The 24628-nt window shown below is 47.4% G+C and overlaps 1 protein-coding gene across 3 annotated transcripts in view; it reads left to right on the forward strand.

The window, feature by feature from the left end:
• Nucleotides 1-24628, forward strand: part of USP48 (ubiquitin specific peptidase 48) — a 776411-nt gene that overhangs the window by 80880 nt on the left and 670903 nt on the right. For all 3 annotated transcript variants that reach the window (XM_086921588.1, XM_086921587.1, XM_086921589.1), the window contains exon 5: nt 1350-1474. In XM_086921588.1, the coding sequence (XP_086777714.1) occupies nt 1350-1474 (125 nt within the window). The remainder of the gene's footprint in view (nt 1-1349; nt 1475-24628) is intronic.

Below are 24628 nucleotides of genomic sequence, written 5' to 3' on the forward strand. Positions count from 1 at the left end.
GATTGTGTAATCTCCCATCTGGCACTGTCGTGGATTAGATCCTTCTTCTCGGACTGCAGACAAATGGTAATGTTATGTTCCTTTCTATCCCCCGAAAAGACTGCGGTTACCTCAGTGCTGTTTACTCAGCCCCTCCTTATTTAACATCTACTTAGCCCCCTTGATCTCCTTGATCACCCACTTTGGCACGGACGCCACATCTTATGCCTACGACACCCAGTTGATCTTGTCATTGGATAAAAATACTATTGGCTCTGATATCAATTTTAAAACCCTGCTTAACCAAATTGATCAGATCACCTTAAGTGTAATACCGACAAAATTGAGTATGTTTCTCGGGAAGTCCAATTCTTTTGGATATAGCTCTATGGTACCCCAACTCTACAACCTGAGTCCAGGACTTAAACTTGTACAGTTAAGAAAAACATTACTAAGGAGTCATCTAAACTTATTCCAAAACAGATGACCTGCAAAAAATGACACATCAGTCTATGATCCGACTCCAAGAAGCAGAGAAATTAATTGAGCTTCAAGTTTAGCAAGGAGTTGTCTAGCATAATTTGCTGGAAAATCAGTTATTACTAACAAGAACAAACTGGAACTTCTCTGTTTAAACAGGGAAGTGAACAGACTAAAGTTGAAAAGCACTCTAAAGAAAAACTTCGAAAACTAACCCAGCCAAATATCTCTGGAGCCTATCACAATTGTGACACATTTTTTCAATGGCCTGCACACGTCTGTCTCTGAACCACTATAGAGTGCTGCATTGAACACAAATGCAGATGCAAGCACTACTAGGAAACCATTGAGGTTAAGGCCTTGAGGACTTAATCAATTACTAATGTACTTGCTGACCTGCTGGTGCTGGAGAAAGGACATGTGGTTGTTTTATCGCAGCCCTGCCTCATATTAAAGCTGCTGGCAATATGATCAGATGTTTCAGATGCAGCCATCTGTGTCATAGGAATATGGGAAAAATGAAGGAGTGTGGTCATCTGGTAATTATCACAGCAGATGACCACACTTCACATGAGCAAATAAGATATACTGTATTTTATTTTCTGGTTTGTATTCGATTCATCTCAATATTAGCAGAAATAAAATGACGGATTACTGCCCAGTGAACACAAATTCCAAGTGTCTGGAATTAATTCCAGAATTCTACCACTCCCTTTTTGTTGATCTTAGCTGTAAAAGGTGCTATTATTTTCACAGTGATAATTTATGATTTCTGTAAAAGATCTGGGTATTGACATGCTTCACCAAGAGCACATGTTGCATAAAACACGTTAATAATCTTTTTTTTAAATACAGCTGGAAAATTATTTTCTGTTTCATTTATTTTGTAGGATGCCCAAGAATTTTCAAAACTGTTTATGTCACTGTTGGAGGATACACTTTCCAAACAGACAAATCCAAATGTCCGAGAGATTATTCAGAAACAGTTCTGTGGACAGTATGCTTATGTGACAGTGTAAGTATGAGAAGGGCTTTGCTTTTTTCCCACCCTTTGATAGGTAGTCCTTATTACTTGTTGTACACCAGCAGGCTTCATTTTTCAGTCTTCAGTGTTACATTTCCACATGGAGTAGCATTCAGCATTGCTGTTTTCTCAAGGTTGTTAGAAGTCCTAGTCTGTCTAGGAAAAAGCAGAAAAGTGTGTAGGTTTCAGGTGATTGGGATATGTTTTTATAACCACTTTGTAAAGTTTTTATGCGGTACCGATTAGAATAAAATACAACACCAAATTATTTTCTAATTTGCATCATGTTTTTACTGTGTTCGCGATTTGCCTTTTCTCTTTCTCATCTTCCATTAAGACTCACTAATGCCTGATCCTCATTAATAACTCCATCGACTGGGGATGCTGCCAGTGTATTCTTTCATTTCTTCTTTTTCCTTCTGTCCTGTTCCTTCTAGTTGAAATGCAAGGAGTTCTAAATCGCTTAAAGCAACTCCATTTTTGTAATATTATATCATTCTGTGTAATGTTGGGTATTATGATTTGATCCTTTTATACCAATTTGTAGCATTAGTACAGACCACGGGCATTATTCTAGGTACCCTTTCAAATTATATAATTCTGGAAACGTTATAATTCGATGTGTATGTTCTTTAACTATATATATATATATATATATATATATATATATATATATATATATATATATATATATATATATAGTTAGTAGAGAGTTGTTGAGTATTTCGTTTTGTTAAGAGGTTTCTGTAGGTTAATATAGAATTGAAGTACGATGGGCTTGACCTAGACGAGGATCTTTGTAATGCCTTATACGTATGATTTAGTGTGCTGTAGGACTTCTCATTTTTTGTTGTTTTAGCTGGTCAGTTGCCCATTGCTCGTCTAATGCAGGTCCACTGTACCACATTTGAAGAGAAATCCATATCTGATCTAAAACAGCACTTTTATGGTTTTCAATCTGTTATGTGCTTTTGTTCAATAAAAGGTCCCCATTCCTTTCTGTCAGTACCATTTATTAGTAAAATGGTTGATGGTGCACAAGTCTACTATTCCTTATTTTTCCATGATGATTGGTTTTGACACATTTCATCACTATTAAACACTTTTCAAAATGTCTCATTGAGGGGGCTAGCAGAGCTGTACCCAATCCAACAACTTTACTGCAATTAAAACACCCTCATATTTATACTCTTGGGCTGCAATACAGAACGTATAGAAAATATTAGATTTTCTTTCATAATGTTTTCAGGTTTAATGACTGATATTTAGGTCTGTAGGGCTAAGTGCTTTCTCTTTTTAGGGTTGAGCATGTGATAGTGCATGTGAAACATGATTGCTTACAACAAGAATTGGCAAAGCCAATGGGTATTGGCAATGGAGGAGCTATTGGCTTTGCCAATATGTTTTAGCCATGTTGTACACCAGCGTGGCTGCTGTTCAGCATGGCTAAAGGTTAGTGTCACAGAGTAGAATAGCAAAGAGTAGTGTGGAGTAGCATAGAGTGTTGTGTATTGGAGTGGCATAGAGTGGAGCGGCGTAGTGTGGCATACAGTGCAGTGGCTTCTGGTGAACTGGTGTAGAGTGCATTGGCATGGAGTGTTGCAGAGTATAGCGGCGTAGAGTGCAGTGTCTTAGAGTGTATTGGGATTGAATTCAGCGTTGAAAAATGCAGTGGAGTAAATTAGAGTGTTCCATAGTAGTGTGCAGTGGCTTGGAGTGCAGCGATGAAGAATCTGAAAGAGGCATGTTAGTGATAGACTCCTTACTTTGGAATATCCCCAGGCATCAGACTGGATCCGGAAAGTTTTTGTCAGCAGTACCCCTGTGCATCGGAAGGTGGCGTCGTGCAGCTCCGCGTCCACCGCTGGCATCGTAGGCGCCGAGATGACGTCACGGAGACTACTTAGGCGCCACGCATGCGCGCTGACGTCAGTTCTTTCTTTATCCACGCCAGCAAGCGCAGATCCCGTTAGAGCACGTACCCTAGCCACTTTTTGGATAAACTTTTGAGACTTTTTGTCTTCCATTTTTGATTCCTTGACCTCTGGTGCCATGTAGGGATGCCTGGATTTAAATTCTGCAGGGCCTGTCGCCATGACCGACCCCCATGGCGTCTGTCTCTACTGTCTGGGGCGCGACCATGACTCCCGGTCATGTTCTGACTGTCTGGCAATGACTCCGAAGGTCCTGTAAGCTGCTGGAGGCCCGTCAGTCGTCTCCACTCTGCTCGAGGTCCAGGGGTCGATTGAGGAACCGCTCGCTGTGCCATCATCATCGCTCCTCAGGGTCGAAGTCTTCACACTCTGAATCAGGTAAGAGATGTCATTAGAAGAAGTCTAAGAAGCGTTTCCGCTCTCTGATGCCAAACCCCCACCTGCTCCCCCCCCCGTCGGTCTCCGGACGTGGATGAGGGGGCCGGGTGCACCACACCCGCGTCTCCCTTGGATACTGTGAGTCCCGCAGCCTACCCACCTTATCCGGGTCCGTCGGCGATGCCTGCCCTGGTGCAAGATTTTCTTGCAGCCATGGACCGCCTCTTCAGGCCTCAGGCTCCTGCCAGTGCGCCTTCGGGCCCACTGTCCCAGCTGAGGACCCTCCCCTGCCGCCGGATCAGGCCCCGGCGCCACAGGGTCCTCCTCCGGCGGCTTTGGTGCCGCCTGCGGCTCCGATCCCGGCGCCGCAGTGGGTTCTGTTCGTTCCACCTCCGCCCTTGCCCGGGTTTCTGGACAATTTTGCTCCTGGTTGGGACCCTAATTGGGAAACGGAGCCAGACCGGCTCTGACCGGGGCTCAACCATTTATGTTCCCCTCCCACCATGCAGCCTATTCCACAGGCAGTGGAGGAAGGGGACGTCTGAGGACCCTTCTCACACGGCTGTGCGGATTGGAACAGGAATGGAGAGAGGAGCTTGAGGATGCCGGTGGCCTTGACCTCTCCTCTGACCCTGGTTTTCTTTCTCCTCCTGCTGTGGCTATGGAGGAGGGCGCCACATACACTGTGGTGCTCCGTAGAGCAGCTGAGGCCCTTGACCTGCCTACGGTGACCCTCAAGACTAATCTTCTCACCGAAGTACTTCAGCCGGCGGCAAGCTCTATGAAGCCCCTGCTACCGTTCAATGAGGCGTTAACTTCGAGACTGCCCCTCCAGCCATGCCACCTCAGTTCCATTGCATGTCGGGGGACCATTTTGCGCTTCTCCAGAAGGAAGTCACGGCCTTCTTGCCAAGGGGGTCATCTTGCCCGTTCCTGGTCCAGATGTAGGGCTTGGTTGTTATTCCCACTACTTTCTGGTCCCCAAAAAGGAGAAAGGGGGCCTGCGCCCCATCTTGGACATCAGGATTTTCAACTGCTTCCTTCGGAAGGTAAAGTTCAAGATGTTGACTCTGGCGCAGGCCTTGGCTGCCCTCGACCCTGGAGACTGAATGGTAGCACTGGACTTGCAGGACGCATATTTCCATATCCTCGTCCTGCCGGCGTTACCTGCAGTTCACGGTAGGCCTTACCAGTGCCCCTCGGGTGTTCATGAAAGTGATGGCCATAGCTCATCTGAGCTGATCAGGGATTCCAATCTCCCCCTATCTTGACGACTGGTTGTTGAAGGCGGGCTCGCCCCAGGCAGTCGTCTCCCACCTCCAGACTACGGCCGACCTGCTGCATTTGCTGGGGTTCTCCATCAAAGTGCCGAAGACGCATCTGAGTCCCTCTCAGAAGCTCCCCTTCATCGGAATGGTTCTGGGTTCGACACACTTTTGGGTTTATCCTCCAGAGCAGCGGCTCTGGGATATTCACGCTATGATTCCGTTCTTTCAGCCTCTATCCTGTGTTTCAGTCAGGATGACCCTCCGGCTCCTGGGCCTAATGGCCTCCTGCATCCTGTTAGTGCAACATGCCAGATGGCATATGCGGGCTCTGCAGTGGGACCTGAAGTTCCAGTGGGCACAGCATCAGGGCAACCTGTCCAATCACATCCAGATCTCGGAGGGCACTGCTTGACAATTTCAGTGGTGGCTCACGAATTGCGATTGGGTCAATGGCAGATCCCTCTCCCTTCCCCAACCGGAGCACACAGTGGTGACGGATGCGTCCCTCCTGGGATGGGGCGGCCACATGGGAGGGGCAGGTGTTCACGGACAACACACCACCGCCATGTGGTACTGCAACAAACAGGGCGGGTGGGGTCGTGGACCCTATGTCAGGAGGCTCACCGCCTCTGAACATGGCTGGAACATCAAGGCATTAGCTTGGTGGTTCAACACCTGGCAGGTTCTCTGAACGCCAGGGTGGACGAACTCAGCCGCTCGTGCATGATGGATCACGAATGGCGTCTGAACTCTGATTTGGCCCAAGCTCTCTTTCTGCAGTGAGGAGAGCCTTGGTTAGATCTATTCGCCACCGAAGAGAATTCGCGTTGGAATTTCCAAGGTGACGCCTTTCATCACGAGTGGGGCTGCGGTCTGTAGTACACCTTTCCGCTTATACCACTTCTGCCCAGAGTGCTGAAGAAGATTTGGCGCGACCGGGCCCAAGTCACCCTTGTGGCTCCGGATTGGGCACGAAGATACTGGTATCCCGAGCTACTCAGCATGGCGATCGATCCCTCGATCCAACTGCGTTTTCGGGAGGATCTTCTGTCGCAGCAGCATGGGACGGTCCTCCACCCGAACCTGTCCAGCCTCCACTTCCATGCGTGAAGATTAAGTGGCCACATTTGACAGCTTTCGACCTTCCTTCCGAAGTCTGTGATATTATTCTGGCAGCCAGGCGTCCCTCCACTAAGACGGTATACGCCTGCAGATGGAACAAATTTGTAGCATGGTGCACAGCAAAGGCTGTGGATCCCCTTTCTGCCCCTCTTTCCGAGGTCCTTCTGTTCCTTCTCTCTTAGAGCCCAGAGCAGAGCCCTGCTGGGCCTATCAAAGGTGATCTCTCTGCCATTTCCACTTTTCTACAGCTTCCAGATCAGCCTTCTCTTTTTAAGTCGCCGGTTGTTAATCGCTTCCTGAAAGGCATTACACACACGTTTCCTCCCGTGCCCTTCATAATGCCTCCATGGGACTTAAATCTTGTCTTGACATATCTGAAGGGCGCTTCCTTTGAGCCACTTCATAACTGTCCCATACGTCTTCTCACTCTAAAGATGGCTTTCCTGGTAGCTATCACCTATGCCAGAAGAGTGAGTGAGCTCCAGGCTCTTTCTTCTAAACCTCCTTTTCTCTCTGTTCATCCGGACAAAGTGGTTTTAAGGACTCTTCCTTCTTTCTTGCCAAAGGTTGTCACACCCTTCCACATCGGGCAGACCATCACTTTGCCCACCTTCTATCCACCTCCGCATCCTTCAAAAGAGGAAGAGGGGCTCCACCGTGTGGACCCAAAATGTGCGCTCTCGTTCTATCGGATGCGCACACAACAGTTCCGGGTGGATGACCAACTTTTTGTTGGCTACGTGGGTGCCAAAAAAGGTCGGGCCGTGCACAAACGGACCATCTCTCGGTGGGTCGTTCTGTGCATCAAAGCCTGCTACTCGTTGGCTAAGAAGGAGCCCCTGTGGGGCCGCATGCCCATTCTACCAGAGCAACGGCAGCCACTACTGCTTTGGAACCCGGCGTTCCCTTGCAGGACATCTGTCAAGCAGCTACAGGGCCTTGCTGCACACTTTTACCTAGCACTACTGCCTGGACAGACAAGTCCGGAGAGACTGCTTCTTTGGCAGTTCTGTTCGCCGGGACTTTCTGGTGTGATCTTAGTTCGCTGACCCACCACCGGGGTTGGTATTGCTGGGGTATCTATTCTAAGGTAAGGAATCTATCACTAATGTGTCTCTTTCAGATGCACAAGTTACTACTTGTGTAACAATATATCTGTAAGAGACATTAGTTAGTTGTGCTTAAGTTGCAGCACTGCAATAAGCAGCTTGTATTTCCAGGCTGTCTCCCCCCCCCCCCCGCACCACCCCCGCGCCCGCTCCCTCCCCGCCCGCTCCCTCCCCACTCTCATCTGGCTGCTAGACCCCTCCCTTCCCCCTCTCCATCTTGCCTGCCATGCTGCCTCCCGCCAGCAATAATATATGTCCCACACTGAACCAGATTTCTGGGGCTTTTCGGTTCTCACTCGCCTACTAAGTGACAGTGTTTGAAGCTGCAGGCTGTAAAAGTCAAATTACGCCACTGGTTAAGACCTCGGCAAGCCAACCCAGCCATTTAACCTTTAAAGAGATATAAAATGCTATCCATTAAGTTGGACAAAAATATTTTTCACAGTGCAACAAAACAGCAACCGATGTTAAACGGTGGTTGTTAGCACCACCTAACTACTAAATGTGAGTTAGTATTTGTAGGAAGCTTCCTGTTTATATAGTGGACAAAAACGATGTACACTGTGTAAAAAGTCCAGGCAAACCCCAATTTGTTTACGGAGGCACAAATGATATCTCAAATGCTCTCTTCTGTGGTAGGGCGTGCCAGCAGTTAGGCTTATCAGATGGTAGTGATAAGCATTTGTTGTTCTCACAGAGGCAATTGATGACCCACAAACTCCAGAATAAATCCAAGATCAATTTAGAAAAATAAGACATTTTGATACTAAGAACTTCAGTAGCAAGCAAGTACTATTTTAAATAATACATTTTGCAGGTAAGTTAAACAGTTACTTAAATGAGCATTTACGCACAATGATTTCCTATGGTAGAAAAGGCATAGAAAGCAAACCGGGATTTATGGTTGGTTTCTGGGGTATCCTTTGGGTCTGAAGGTCGTAAGGTCCAAGGACCAAAGTACCACCAGCAGTCACCTGCCCTGGGGCGTCCGGATGCAGAGGTGCCAGTTGAGTTGGTAGCTGTGCGGGCTACGCCAGTATGGAGAAGGGGGGACCACTTTAGAAACAGGCTGCCGGGGGGGACTAGGGGATAAGTCCGGGAGCTCCCAACGGGGGGCTCAGGTCACAGGGTCTGGGGTACAAGTAGGTACAGCCAGTTTGTCGGCCTGAGGCGCTCAGGTGCAGAGTGAAACGGCTGGCTAGGCTTTGTGTGTCCTGAAGTCTTGCGGTCATCAGTCTCGCCGGTGAGGCTGCAAAATCAGGACAGCTGGTGCACTCTGTGTGGGTCTCTGCAGTGCGGATGTCCCCCAACGGCTGCTTGGTGTTGTTGAAATACTGATTGGACTCTCATGGTCTTTGTGTGCTGTAAGGAGTCCCATACACCCGGCTGTAGTTCTGTGCTGTTCTGTTAGTCCTGGTGACTTCTCACTTGGATGGGAGACCGATCTGACCTTTAGGAGCACAGGTGCCTTTTCCTGGAGGGACTGCAGCATCTGTCTGTCAGATGAGTTGTGAACTGGACTTTTCTGTTTTGATGCCTGCAGTCTGCAGGGGAGTAGCTCCTCTACTCCAAAGGACATTGCTGGCAATTTGCGAAGGGGTGGCAGTCTCCTAGGGTTCTTGCAGCTGTTCAACTACAGGACGAGTCGCTGGTCACGGTTGTCGAGACTTGGTGCAGGCAGGCTTTGGTGCCAAAAGTCAATAGTCACTCTTCTGTTCTCACTTTTCGTGCGGTTCTTCTTTGTCCTCTCTTCTTGATCCATCGAATCTAAGTCCCTGGTGTCAAGGGGGCCACCTAAATACTCCATTTAGGGGCATTACACCTAGTAGCGGCTCCTTGCTAAGGCGGAGGAGATTCGCCCCACTGACTTCAATAGGAAAAATAAAATAACGGATCGTTATTATCATTCTTTTTTTCCTCTTGAAGGGAGTGGCTCTCTGGGTGGCGCGTGGCTGGCCATAGCAGAGAGTGGAGTGGTTTACACTCCTTATGTGCGCATGGCTACTTGGCCAGCCCTCTTGAGTCGGCCAAACAGTCCTGTGCACTTTGGATCTTCCCCACCAGGCTGCATTACACAGCCTGGTGAGGAACATGCAAAGCCTTCCAGTCCCCGTCTGAGTGCCATGGTTCGGCTCTCAGACCAATTACAACGCTGTATTGCAGCGTTGTGATTGGCTATGGGGAGCCCGGGTGCTTCCTGCAGCCTGCGGAGACAGGCAGAAGAGGACGGAGAAGAGGCACCAGCTGGCCGGCTGGCCCAGGTAAGTGTATTTAGTTTTATATTTCATTCCCTTCTGCGAATCAACCTACCCCCGGAGGCCTACCAATCGCTATCGGTAGCAGCCTCTACAGGTAGTAGCCAATGGGCAACTTACCTTTAGGGTGTTTACACCCTCTATATGACCACTTTCTGTGGTAAGTGGGCATGATCCTGAACCAAAGAGCCCAATTCCGACAAAACTAAGATGGTGGGATTCTAAAAGTCATGTTCACATCAGGTAGCCCACCTTAGGAGTGGTGTACTAGCCTGAATGGGGTGCACGCCTCCTGACTAGCTAAATTTCCCGCCTGTCCTGGTGCCAAATGGTCCAGGGGCAGGGGGTGGCATTTTCCCTGTCTTGAAAAGCCTTGGGTTGTTAATCTAAGGTGGCAAAGGCCTTTGAAGCCTCCTGGTTTGATATGCTGATCACGTAGCCATCTTGCCTGGAGGAGGTGACAACACCTCTGACCAGAGCAGGCTCTCAGAGCACAGGCACTTGCCTGCAGGTTGGTCAGACACCTGTCTGTGGTGGCAGGCTGGTCTACACGAGTCAGCCAGCACACTAGTAATCAGTAGATTTTTCAGAGGAGATCTCTAAGGTGCCTTCTGGGTGCATCTATTAATAAATCCATCAGTGGAATCATTGTTGGCTTATTAATATGAGATGTGTTGATAGCAAACATCTCTGGTTTCAGTGTAGTCATCACTTAGCTGGGGGGGCCTTATTTACCAATGTCCAGCACATGTTCTCAAAGTGGCTCCCAATGTTCACTTGTAATATATAAGAATTGACATGGACATCACAGGGCCATATCTGCACAAGCAGAAATGTCCATGCAGATGTGTCCATACGTGTGGTATAGTGAGCCCTGCCTTAGGGCTGTAAGGCAGTGTCTGCAGGCAAGGCACACAGTGGGGCGTGGGGGTTGACAGAGGCAGGGTGCTGTGTTGTGTTTTCACTTTTCTTTGCACCATGGCAAGCAGCATGCCATGACAGTTTGCATTTTGGTGCTGAGGGGCCTCTTAGGGTGACAATAGATGCTACATCCCTTACGGACCCCTTAATACCCCATTCCCTAGATACCAGGGGTACCATTTCCTAGGGACTTACAGGGGATGCTTAAGGTATTGCCAATTGGAGGGAACAATCGTATAGTTTTATGGAAAGAGATCTGGAACTGGGGACCTGGACAGCAGGAACCCAGTGCACTTTTGTTAAAATTACATCAGATACCAGGCAATAATTGGGGTTGACTTTGTCAAAAAGGGGCACTTTCCTACAGTATTATAATTCTGTCAAAAAAAAAAGAAAACATTGCATTGTGCAGCAGCTGTTGGGACAAGGTTGACTTTAATCTTACTCGCACATTAACATCCGTCTGCATTCATGATAGTGCTGGGATTAAAGATAAATAAAATCTGGCCATATCTGGTTGTGCACACAAACCTGAAATACAGGAGATAAAGCACTGATGAATGCTCTGAATGGAGGGGCCATTTTCTTTCAATTGGGACTTTTTACTTGTTAGGTCGAGCTCGACCTGCATTCAATGCGAAGCATTGATTGTTGTGTCTGCTCGACAACTATTGTCAGACGTATTTGGGAATGTGGACACGAGAGTGTCACGAGCGCAGATTTGACCTCGTGGGCGCGCACGGCGCCGTGCCCTTCTCCCTTCTCCTGCCTCGGAAGCTCCAACACTACACACGCATGCGCGAGAACCTACCCCCGCCATCGCATACACACACACGCGCACACACACACACCGCATACATACACGCCCCCTCCCCCCCATCGGAAGCTCCAACACCACACACGCAAGCGCATACACAGAGACATACACACGAGCGCCCATGCACGCACGCACCCCTACATACAGAGAACCCACCCCCGCCGTCGCATACACTCACGCGCGCACACACAGCACACACACAAGCGCACCAAGAACCCCCGCCGCCCCCCCTACAAGTAAGGATTGATAACGTTGGGCGCGTGCGCTTCTGACTCAGACAGCATAGCATGGCAGCGCGCACACATCCCCCTCACACCCCACTCACCAGGTTCTTCGTTCGTGTCCCTCGTTTTACTTCTGCCTTCCTTCACCGCACACCGCCTGGTTGTTATGTATTGTCTCGCCTCTTCGCGGCCTTCCTGCCTCTCCACTTTCAGTCTTCCCGTTCCTACCCCTTTCTCCGCCCGAGCTCCTCCTCCTCGCGTCTCTCCTCCCTCTGGCCGCTCTTTCCCCTCCTCCTCCCCCTCCCTCCCTGCTGTTGCCGTGCTGCAGGCCTTGTCGTGCTGCACTGTCACCTGTTGGGCCGGTGCTGCCGGTCGCCCCGCTGCAGGCGATTGGTAGGCCTCCGGGGGTAGGTTGATTCGCAGAAGGGAATGAAATATAAAACTAAATACACTTACCTGGGCCAGCCGGCCAGCTGGTGCCTCTTCTCCGTCCTCTTCTGCCTGTCTCCGCAGGCTGCAGGAAGCACCCGGGCTCCCCATAGCCAATCACAACGCTGCAATACAGCGTTGTAATTGGTCTGAGAGCCGAACCATGGCACTCAGACGGGGACTGGAAGGCTTTGCATGTTCCTCACCAGGCTGTGTAATGCAGCCTGGTGGGGAAGATCCAAAGTGCACAGGACTGTTTGACCGACTCAAGAGGGCTGGCCAAGTAGCCATGCGCACATAAGGAGTGTAAACCACTCCACTCTCTGCTATGGCCAGCCACGCGCCACCCAGAGAGCCACTCCCTTCAAGAGGAAAAAAAGAATGATAATAACGATCCGTTATTTTATTTTTCCTATTGAAGTCAGTGGGGCGAATCTCCTCCGCCTTAGCGAGGAGCCGCTACTAGGTGTAATGCCCCTAAATGGAGTATTTAGGTGGCCCCCTTGACACCAGGGACTTAGATTCGATGGATCAAGAAGAGAGGACAAAGAAGAACCGCACGAAAAGTGAGAACAGAAGAGTGACTATTGACTTTTGGCACCAAAGCCTGCCTGCACCAAGTCTCGACAACCGTGACCAGCGACTCGTCCTGTAGTTGAACAGCTGCAAGAACCCTAGGAGACTGCCACCCCTTCGCAAATTGCCAGCAATGTCCTTTGGAGTAGAGGAGCTACTCCCCTGCAGACTGCAGGCATCAAAACAGAAAAGTCCAGTTCACAACTCATCTGACAGACAGATGCTGCAGTCCCTCCAGGAAAAGGCACCTGTGCTCCTAAAGGTCAGGACAGTCCCGTCACCTCAGGCGTGAGCCCCCGTTCACCACCCAGTGCCGGTGCTTGGATGGGGGCACCGGGCCTCGCAACCGGAGGCTCAGAAGTCGGCCAGGTGAGTGAGTGCCTTTGGGAGAGCAGTCGCTAGGCGCACGCACCCCGTTGACAGCGCGCATAAGCCGGTAGTCAGGACTAAGCACTTTGTGGTGGCGGGGTCACTGGCCCGAGAAATGAGGACTCCCTCCCAGAAAGGTGACCTGCACTGCTTGTTATGTATGCATTAGTAATAACTTATGATGACAAGGCAGATCATCTGGCAGGGAGGTGTCCTGTACCAGGCTCTTGCTTATGTTTTGGTTTCTGTCACGTCATCTCAGCTTTGGTTTCTTTCTTTCTTTTGGGTTCTAGTTAATGTGTCTAAAACCCAGTGAGTTCGAAATAGTTCCTGCTCCTAACCCCCTCGCTGACGTCCCAACTTTTCAAAACTATAATAAAGGTCATTTCTCCTTGAAGCGAGGGCAGTGCTTCATTGTTCACTGGGCATCATTTCTGTGCACCTCATGTTAGTTCTAGGTTTTGTACCACCTAGCCGAGTTATGGCCTTCTCGCTTGTAGACTGGGGGTCTATCATTTTTGTGGGTTCTGGGTCACCTTCCTTGTGGATTCTGAGTACTTTCCTTTGTTTACCATTTTAGTGAGTTCTGTGGCAACCCGTTTGTTGAGTCAAGTTGTTCCAAACACTTTACTAGTGGGGTATAGTTTCTATGCCCCCTACCTGTGCATTCAGGCTTCATGTTGCCAAAGTGGGGTTTGGCTTTTCTGGACCCCATCCCTATAGGCTTTTACATGCTACACGCTATACGCATGCTGCATAGGACGCCAAACAGAAATGACACAGTTTACCGGACCGTAAAGGCCAATTTCCATATACTATCGGAGGGCCACATGTGAAAACTTGTATTTGCAAATGGAATTTGATTAAGCCCTGAAGAAGTCCCATGGGGCACGTAAATAAAACACATATTGCAATACAAATGCTATAGGTGTCACATTTGCGAAAGCTAAAACTATTGGCATTGGAAATGACAAAGCTATTAATTTAGCTATTTTAAAAACCAACACATAAATTAAAAAATTGTCATTTACAATACCAATAGCGCAAACTTTCCTAATGCGAGACCTATTGCATTGCAAATGCTTGTTTTTTTAAAGAATTTGTGTGCAGGGTTGTGTTTTTGCCCATCCCTTTGCAAAGGTGACCTGGATCGATGGCATTAGGCTCGCCGACGGAGTCTTTTCACCACAACTACCCAGATGGCTCCAATCACTCTTCAATTGCACATTGAATTGCTTAGTGTGGTCTTAACCTCTTAGTACAGAACTCCCCAGGATGCAAGTCCGTATCTGTTGACATGCCTCGGAGTGATGGGACTCAGTCAAACATGACAAACCAGTTTCAGCTGAAAACATTGTTCAATGTGGAATGCTGATTTGCCAGCCTAGTTTACGCAGTTCACTTGGGATCCCAATACAGTTTATTAAATTACATTGCTTCTCTTACCCACTAAAAATATATTTTGCTAGGAGGCGACTGCTCTGCAGGTTTAACTAAAATCCTATTTTCATTTATTATGTTATTACATTTGTGTGAGTAAGCGCAGCAAGATGCTAGACAAGATATGCAGCTGTATGAAGAGTTTTCATAAGAACCATTGGCAAAGCAAAGAGGTCTCACCTACACAAGGTTAATTGGCTCTGTCTGTGTTTTATTTAACCATGTTATACAGCACCTAAGCTACTGTGCAGCATGGCTGAAAGTAACGAAACAAAGCACCATGACTCTTTCTCTCCCTGCTGTCCTCTTCCTCCATTTCCTTAGTCCCTCTCTGTATTTTCCGGATCATGGACAAGAAAAGCTTCAGATTCCTATGTCTCTCTGGCACTCTAAAGCACCATTAAAGTTTATGAATAAAATCATTTCTACAGGATGCAACTTACTGGGAATTGCGCCTGTCTTTTCACATCCATACCGTTGTGTACATAGTCATATATTTTTTTAATTTCTGCAGTATTGATTGAACATGAACAGTCCATCTAAAACACTTTAGTTCTTATGAATGATGCTTGCACCCAACAGGTGGCAGTGCTAAAGAGGAGGAAACTAAAGGTGCATGTTGGAACTGTTAGTTCCTTTACGTCTTATTTTCGACAAGTAGTTGAGCTGTGTTTATTACCTTCATTTTAAGTTTAATTTCCTCTTTCTTTGTTTCTTATTTCCTGATCCTATTTTAGTGTGAATGGAATCAGTTAAGTAGCCCTTAACCCACAAATTATAGTCCATGTGTAAACAGTCAGACAGCATTATTCTGTACAGCTCTACATTAGTCCCATTTGGCAGTATGATAAGCTGCACCATAGCTGAGTTGAGAATGCTAGTGAGACAACTAGTGCATATTATTATCCCTCCAAGAGGCGCAAATGGTACTGGGGAACACTTACATATGTGCATTGAACTTTTACTAGTGGAGCTGTGCAATTTGCATTCTCAACACTGGGCCAAACGATTGACTTTCTGCCTATCTTTTTCTTTCATTTGTTCTTTCCCTATTTTCTTCTCTTTCCATATCCTTCTGTTTTCTTTCTTTCTTTCTTCCTCTCTCACAGTTTTCCTTCCTTCCATTATTGTTAGCCCTTAATGGTTTCCCTCTTTTTTGTTTTATTCATCCTAATTCTTCAATTGTTTTCTTTTCGTTTAGTTTTCTTTATACTCTTCTCTTCATTAATATTTTTAAATTCGTCTTCTTCCTATCGCCTTTGATGCGTCTGTTTTTCATGTTCTCATGTTTTCCATTATTTCCATTCCCTATCATGCTTTTATTCCCTCCTGCCATTTTCCCTTATTAGATCTCGGCTAATGACTTCTTTAGTTATTTGTTGGCAGACATTTGTTTAATTGCATAACATATTGTAAGAAAGTGAATTATTAATTGGGGTGGAAGGTGGTTCACAAGTAATAAAGGCACTAACGTGTTAGGTCTAGTCAAAGAGTTCAGTAATTTAAAAAAGAGCTCAACCCCTGGTAACTATGGCACAGAGCATACAGGCGGGCTTAACTAGTTTTTTTGTTGTTTATTAAGAGCTTGCAAGTACAATATATAGGCTCCTTTTGGGAGACATCAGTATCAACAAAGCGTATATCAACACAAGCAATTTTTGAAGGAGGGAAATACATCGGTGATATGAGGAATAAACATAGCAAAAAGCTCAAAGAGCAAATGTCCATAATTGCAATGGGGTATAATATAGTTGGTGTAAAAATGTAAAATCAATAATGCGCAAATTACAGTTGGCGGTAAGGCGTCCAGTTATCTTGCAGCAGAATTGCCAGTGATCTAGTGGCATGATGTAACCCAAAGCAGCATTCCATTTAAGATATGAGGGGTGCTCCCCGGTCTACTCTTCACGCTGGGATGTAGCATATAATTTAGTATTCAGACCCTTGCGCTGCTCACCAGCCAGCACCCCCTGCAGTGCTCTCAATGTGTGTGGTTCAGCAGGGTAATCAGGGTAGATCGCTTTAACCGCCTGTCGCACCCTCACATATGTGAAACTTAACATCAGGCCATGAGTCTGACCTGCCCTGTTTATACAAATCTCCCAGTTTCAGTACTCCGACACACCTCAGCGTGTATAAAGTCGATCATTCCTGTGCCGCCGAAATGTCAGGGTGGTCTGCTTTTTGCAGCTGTGGGGCATAAAGATATGTTAGTCGTGCCCTTTTAGCGAGAGCTCGCCAAGCCCAGGCTGTACACAATACTGGATTAATCTCTGCCCTGGGGCCACCACTGCCGCCGCGATGAGCGGCAGGGGAAGAATTGCATCTGCCTCTATTGCTGTATGTGGCAGGAACTTTTGAGGGAAGAACCAATAATGCGCAAATTGCGCCTGAGCACATAAATAGTATAGACACATATCTGGAGCTTCGAAGCCACAGCAATCAGACGGTTGAATAAGTACATCCCAGCTACAGCAAGCCTTCTTGCCCCCCCCCCCCCCCCCCCCCCAACAAACCATAGTAAAGGCCGACTGCAGCGCCTTAAAAATAGACATGTTCAGACGGATGGGAATATTTACAAAAAGATAGATCAGCTTAGGTAAAATAGTCCTCTTCGTCACTGCGATACGACCCGCAAGTGACCGGGGCAGCCAGGCCCAGCGCTCAGCTTTATCTGTAAGTTATGAGATGGTGCGGCCATAACACATTAAAATAACCTGCGCAGGGTCCATGTGTAACCAGACACCCAGGTATTTCACCGGGTCCCGGTTCCAGGACAGGGGGAAATCCAGCTCAAACTCGCAGGTGCCAGCCATCAGTAGAAATACCGTAGACTTAGCCCAATTGATCCCTAGGCCAGAGAATCCCTCAAATCTGACATACTCACGGAGCAACTCATGTTAAGTAGGTGGCAGGTTTGCGGACGTATAATAGCATATTGTCTGCATATAGTGAGACAATAAGCGGGCGGTGCCGTAAATGCAATGCAGCCGATGCATGTAGCTGGCGCAGCTTGCACGCGAGAGGTTCCAGAGCTAATGCAAAAAGCATTAGTGATAGGGGGCAGCCCTGCCTTGTGCGCACACGAATAGAAATGGTCGTGGACACCCACCCGTTGACACGGACCCTGGCTACCGGCTCAGTATAGAAGACTCTGATCCACTGAAGGAAAAAAGGAGGGAAGCCCATTTTAGAAAGGACTGTAAACATGTAAGCCCATTGAAGGGAGTCCTAGGCTTTTGCTGCGTCAAGCAACACAGCCACAGCTTGAAAATCAGAGTCAAAATAATGTAGGGTGGCAAAAAGCGTGGGCAGGTTGTGTGTGGTGGAACGAGCAGGTACAAATCCACACTGGTCAGGGAGCACTAGCAGTGGGACCAGTGGCTGTAGGCGGAGGGCAATCAATTTAGTTAATATCTTGGAGTCAATATTAATAATCGAGAGTGATCTGTATGACTCACAGCGATTGGAGGACTTGTCAGATTTCAACTGCATGACTAAGAGAGCTACCCTTAAGGAGGGCGGGAGGCGGCCAGTATCGTACGCCTCTGCGTAGACCGCAAGCAGTCTGGGGACCAGAGTGTCCGCAAATGTCTTATAAAACTCACTGGGCAGTCCATCGAGACCCACATCCTTGCATGTAGGAAGGGACATAATGGCAGGCTTTACGTCCTCCACACCGAAGGGCTGCGCAAGGTATTCCCTATGACAGGCATCCGAGAGCAACTTCATCAAGATAGGAATGCAAGTCATCTTGCTGTACCTCAGATCTATTGTCATAGAGGCTGGCATAGAAACTGAGGGCCAGATGTAGGTAGGCTTTTACCGGTCGGTAACGGCTGAAATCGGCCGTTACCGACCGGTAAAAGCCTTTTCCTATGTAGGAGGCTTATTTACCGATTCGGTAAATACCGAATCAACATTTACTGATTCGGAATTTACTGAATCGGTAAATAAGATATAGGAAGCACTTAACAGAGTGCTTCTGGCCTTTAAGAAGTCGTTATTTACCACCAACTATTAGTTGGTGGTAAATAAGGAATTCCTACGTAAATGCATTAATGTTCATTTACACCTGTGCCATGTGACAGACATACATGCCCTTAGGGCATGTATTTATGCCACATGGCACACCAGCACTAATCAGGGGTGCAACAGGGTGTCAAAGTGACACCCTGCCACCCTTGACTTTTTCCGAATTTTACCGAATCGGTAATTACCGATTCGGTAATTGACATTCATTCCTATGGGCCTCCAGGCCCATAGGAATCCATAGAAAATACCGATTCTGTAATTACCGATTCGGTAAATACAGAATCTTACCGATTCAGTATTTTTTATCGAATTTTTATCTACAAAGAAGTTACCGATTCTAAAATACCGAATCTGTAAAATTCGGTATTTTAGAATTGGTCATTTCCTATTACCTACATCTAGCTTTAAGTATGGTCTCACTGATATCCGCAGTGGTGTACTGCGCCTCCCCCACCTCATCAAGTATGCCAGTAATTTGCTCTTGGCTATGTGGGGCAGCCAGCCTCTGAGCAAGCAAGCGACTAGGCCTACCCCCCTCACCGTAATATTGTGCTGTACTGCGCCTGGACCTATGGATCATCTCCTGATCTACAGTATCATTGTGTTCAGTGACCAACTCCCGGATTGCAGATAGCGTCGCAGGGGAAAGGTTCGCATCATAGACACGTTCTAAAGTGGAGATTTCGGTAGCTAGTCTGTGAATCCTGCACCTGAGGTCCCTCAAGACACCTGCCAGCGCACCCATGCACACCACGCTAATGGTTACTTTAAATGCTTCCCAGAGGACGTCAGCACTATCCACGGAGCCCCTCGTTTTCCCTGAAAAAGTTATGAATAGCTTCCCTGATTGTATGCTTGAAGACAGTCAGTTAGGAAAGACGACTCAGCCGCCAAGTGAACGGGGGCCTCTCACACGCAGGAACCTGTAACTCCAGAGCACAGGAGAGTGGTCCGAAAGTGTCCGGGCCATATGGCGCACCACAGTTGCCCAAGTACACACAGCCTCAGTAGTCAACCAAAAATCCAAGCGAGACCAGGTCCCATGCACAGAGGAAATTAAAGTGCTCTTGCACGCCCCTGGGTGTCGCATTGGCCACACATCACTCAAGCGGTCCACATCAATCAATCCCAATAGCGTCTCAGAAGCCTGCTTAGGCCTTGACATCTCACTACCCTTGAGATCAAGAGTGACATACACACAAACATTAAAATCACCGCCGAATAATATCTCCACCTCAGGAAAACTCGTAATGCAGCGCCACACATCTGAGAAAAAGGCCGGATCATCCATATTTTGTCCGTACACATTCACTAATAACACATTGGCACCACCCAAAAGCCCATGCACCAACACAAGCCGGCCAGAGTCATCAGTTTCAGTGCGGATAACAGAAAATGGGACCCCCCGTTTGACCAAAATCATCACCCCACATGCATAGCTGGAAAAGGAGGAAGCCGCACACATACACTCCGCCCATCGACCACCTACGTTCTTTTCAGCAGTTTCGTAAGATGGGTTTCCTGTAAATATGATATCTGAATGTCCATCCTATCTAGATAAGCAAAGACAGAACAAATCTTTTTGGGGTTATATAAGCCTCGGACGTTCCAAGTTAAGAACCGCACCTTACCACTCATTAGAACATGAACAGAGTGACACACCTAACAATAGGATACGAGGAAGACCTATGTCCAAACATACAGATAAATGATGAGTATACCACACCTATAGACTGCAAGTGCCAAGCAACCCCCCTTTCCCTCCACCCCTGGCCCTCCCTCCCACTTCAGCGTCCCCAACTGGTCAAAACCATCCCAACCCCCTACAACCCATCCCCACCTAAGAACAAAGCAGAGATGAGGTGCACCCATTGGGGGCGTCAGAGTGCTACTAGGCTCCTAACAAGTAGGAGGTGGCTGAGCAGAGCAAACACCTGTGCCTGATCCAAGAGCATATCAAATATATGCTAAGGCAAGTAAGGAAAATATATATAAAAGATTGAACAATGTTCACCTGTAAATGGGAGAAGATTAACACTGTATATAAATCACAACATTGCACAGGGCTATAGGGAAGGTTGCCCAATCAGACATGTGACATGACAAAGTACTAAAATGTCCCCATCAACCCTACTGGTCCTCAGTCTCAGATAGTGTCTGGGATTCGCATCGCCTTCTCTCTTAGTGTTTTGCATGCTCCAGGGTTGTCTGGGGATTAGTGGAAATCTTAGAATCTCCATCCAGGCCTATTTTCAAACGGGCGGGATAAAGCCTGGCATATGGGACTCCATCTGATTGTAGGAACTTTTTGACAGCCCCGTACTCCCTTCGTGCTGCTGCACGTAAACAGTAAAGTCTGGAGAAAAAGGAGTGTGTGTTGCCTTGGTGTTCAATAGTTCCCTTGTCTCTGGCCATGCGCTAAATAATGTCACCGTCCCTATAATTTAGCACTCACGCAATGACGTGGCAGGGCACCGGGGACAGGTCAAGCTGCGAGGGAGCAATGGGGCCCGCTCTATAATAAGCATGGCGGAGAGTTGTTCAGTGCCAAAGATATCCTTAATCAAATGTTCGAGGCATATGAGCTGCAGATTGTACACCTTAGCATTATACCGCCACCTGGTGTTGGGCTTGGATGATTTCAGGTTGTTGTTGTCTTGGAAGAAGTCTTTGTAGTCATGAGATAGGTGACTCCTCCCTTGGACAACAGCGCGCATGGGCATCGACTCATCCTTAGATTGTTTTTTTCCGCCACTGGGTTCGGATGAAAGTTTCTCCGCTCTGGCCAAAAAAACATTTTTCAGCAACTTCAAAGCGCAGAACTTCCCAAAACTTCAATAAACTACCTTCGACATCGAAGACAAGGCTTTTTGACGACTTAACTTCCATTCCGGTCATCGAAGTGGGCCGTAGAACCTATCGACGCCGTGCGGCCTACACCACATGGAAAGAACTCATTTCAAGAAATGACCGACATGCCAGGCAAAATTCCCACATACCGATCACCATGAGGTCTGTAACCTCTGCCTATCGCCGGAACACGACGAGTCGACCTGCACAGCCTGTGCGTCCTTCCGATCGAAGAAAACCATCCGCGATCGGAGGGCCCGTCGACACGAGATGAGGAGATCAGCACCAGCACCGGAGGATATCTTCGACAAAGAGGTTCCCCTCGTTCCCGAAGAAGACTCTCCTGATCTCCAGATCGTATCAGAGGCAGACGACTCAGATGACTCCATTCCATCGGGTCAGCGCGTGAGTACTTCTGCCCCTGCACCACATACTCTGCCCAAACCGAAGGCAAAGGTCAGCACTCCGCCCAAATGGCCCAGTCGAGACCGAAAATCCACTTCCGACAGCCCCGCCATCGAGCCCGGCTCCGAAGAAATCAACAAAGCCTTCTAGTGCCTCGACACAGAGTAAACCTCTCCAGTCGGCACGAAACATAAAGACACCTCTGCACCGGAGCCAAAAGACCCTTCGGTACCGAAGCCAAGAATCGTACCGGCACCGAAAGATAAAGACGTACCGGTACCGAAACATAAAGAAGCACCGGCTCTGAAGCCGTCCACTTCTACATCTTCAGTGCCGAAGACAAAGAAGCCTGATTCTGAGGTGCCCAAACCCTCGAACATGCCTACGAAGCCGAAAACAACACCTTTGACACAGAAAACGTTGCCACAGGACGTTACAACACCTCCCAATGCTAAAGAAAAACCACAACCTCCACCGGAGCCGACAAAATCGAAGCCCAAGAAGGTTGTAGAAGAGGAGGAACTTTATACACCAGATCCTCAACAAAAGAAGATCTATATAGACCCAAAGACAGGTCATGTGGGCACTACAACTCGCAAGAAGAGACCAGCAGAGGCACCACCCACTCATGTGGTGCCTGCCAAGAAGGACTGTGCAACATCTCCTATGCACCCTTCCTCTCCTATACCTCTTATTCCTCCTTCTCCTATACCTCCTCACATATCACCTCATATATCTCCTGCACATTCTCCATTATCATCACATTCCTCACAGCAAAATGATGATGAATATAACTTAGAGGGAGGGGAGGATGAGGAAGAGCCTAGCTCATACCACATAGATGAGGGTATTTGGGATTATTCAAACCCAACAGAGGTACCTATATATGATTTACCAAATCCACAGAATATGCCTGACGTTCCAGAACCGCATTCATACCCATCAAAGCCTTCCCCTCCAGAAGACCCAATTAGTTTTAGTCATCTGTTAAACAGAGCTGCTGTTTACCATGGAGTGTCTATGCTCTCTGACGATATTGAAGAGGATTTTCTCTTAGACACCTATGAGCACTCTCAGAGGACTGCTCAAATTCTTCCAATGATTAAGGGAGTAATCAAGCATGCTCCAGAAGTATTTAAAGATCCTGTACGCCTGAGAATTTTAAATCCTAGAATTGAAAAGAAATATAGGCCAGCACCTGCAGACCCAGTCTATATTAAAGGACACCTTCCACTAGATTCATTAGTGGTGTCCAATGCTAGGAAAAGGGCCAATTCTCAAACATCAACAGAAGCGCCCCCACCTGATAAAGAATCAAAGGTAATTGATGCATCAGGGAAAAGAGTAGCTGCACAAGCGGCAAACATGTGGCATATAGCAAATACACAAGCCCTCCTCTCTCGTTATGATAGGGCTCATTATGATCAACTAGAGAAACTACTTTAACATCTACCAGATCAGTACAAAGATCAAGCAACTGACCTTATACAAGAAGGCAAGCTAATATCTAATGCCTCAATAAAATGTGCACTAGATGCCGCTGACACAGCATCTAGAGCCATAAACACCAGTGTCATACTTAGGAGACCAGCGTGGCTACGTATTTCAGGGTTTAAACAAGAGGTGCAAACTACCATTTTAAACCAGCCTTTCAATCAAAAGCAATTATTTAGGCCTGAAGTAGACAACATACTAGAAAAGATGAAAGAAGACACTGACACGGCTAAGTCTATTGGAGCTTTACAGTCTACACCAAATAGAGGCTCCTTTCGTCGCTCCTCCTACAGAGGAGGCTTCAAGCAGACTGGAGCAGACACTACATCATCTTTTAAGTCACAAACCTCCTCCAATAAAGGATACATTAGAGGAGGATCTAGAGGAAACAATAACCAAGGAAGAGGTTGCAGTAACAATAACAATCCACCACCAAGGAATGACTTCCCTCTGCTCCCCCCACAGCATACCACTCCTGTAGGGGACAGATTAACACAGTTCCTGCCTGTCTGGAACTCCATTACAACAGACAAGTGGGTAAGACAGATTATCCAACATGGTTACTGCCTAGAATTTAGAGCAACACCTCCAAACATACCTCCGAGACAGCGTCCAATGTCTACAGACCATCTAACTCTGCTTTGACAAGAAGTGTTATCACTTCTACAGAAGGGTGCTATTCAAATAGTTCCATTAGAAGAACAGGGAAAGGGGGTTTACCTGCTGTATTTTCTAATTCCCAATAAGGACAGGACACTGAGACCAATACTTGACCTCAGGCCCCTCAATCACTTCATACAATCAGATAATTTTCAGATGATCACTTTACAACAGGTGCTTCCACTACTACAACAGGGCGACTTCCTTACAACACTAGATCTAAAGGACGCCTACTTCCATATCCCCATACATCCTGCTCACAGAAAGTATCTAAGGTTTGTACTAGAAGGAAAACATTATCAATTCAAAGTCCTTCCATTTGGGGTAACCACGGCACCAAGAGTATTCACAAAGTGCCTAGCAGTGGTAGCAGCACATCTCAGAAGACAACAGATACATGTCTACCCTTACCTAGACGACTGGCTAATAAAAGCAAAATCGTTCAATCAGTGTGTCCAGCACACACAGCAAACGATTCAAACATTGCACGACTTAGGATTCACAATAAAATACACCAAGTCGCACATACAGCCTTCGCATGTACATCAGTATCTAGGAGCTACACTAAATACGTCCACAGCCCTAGCGTATCCCAGTCCAGCCAGGATACAAAGCATTCAATCCTTAGTCACCAAGTTTCAACTCCAGCAGTCTCTACAAGCCAGGGTGTTCATGAGACTAATAGGAATGATGGCATCTTGCATCTTCATAGTACCACACGCAAGACTACAGATGCGTCCCCTACAAGAGTGCTTAGCACAACAGTGGAACCAAGCTCAAGCTCAACTAAAAGACCTGGTGTTGGTGGACAGCCACACATATCGCTCTCTGCAATGGTGGAACACCAAAAACCTGACAA

The sequence above is a fragment of the Lissotriton vulgaris genome, chromosome 5, assembly GCF_964263255.1.
Source record: "Lissotriton vulgaris chromosome 5, aLisVul1.2, whole genome shotgun sequence".
Classification (NCBI taxonomy): Eukaryota; Metazoa; Chordata; class Amphibia; order Caudata; family Salamandridae; genus Lissotriton; species Lissotriton vulgaris.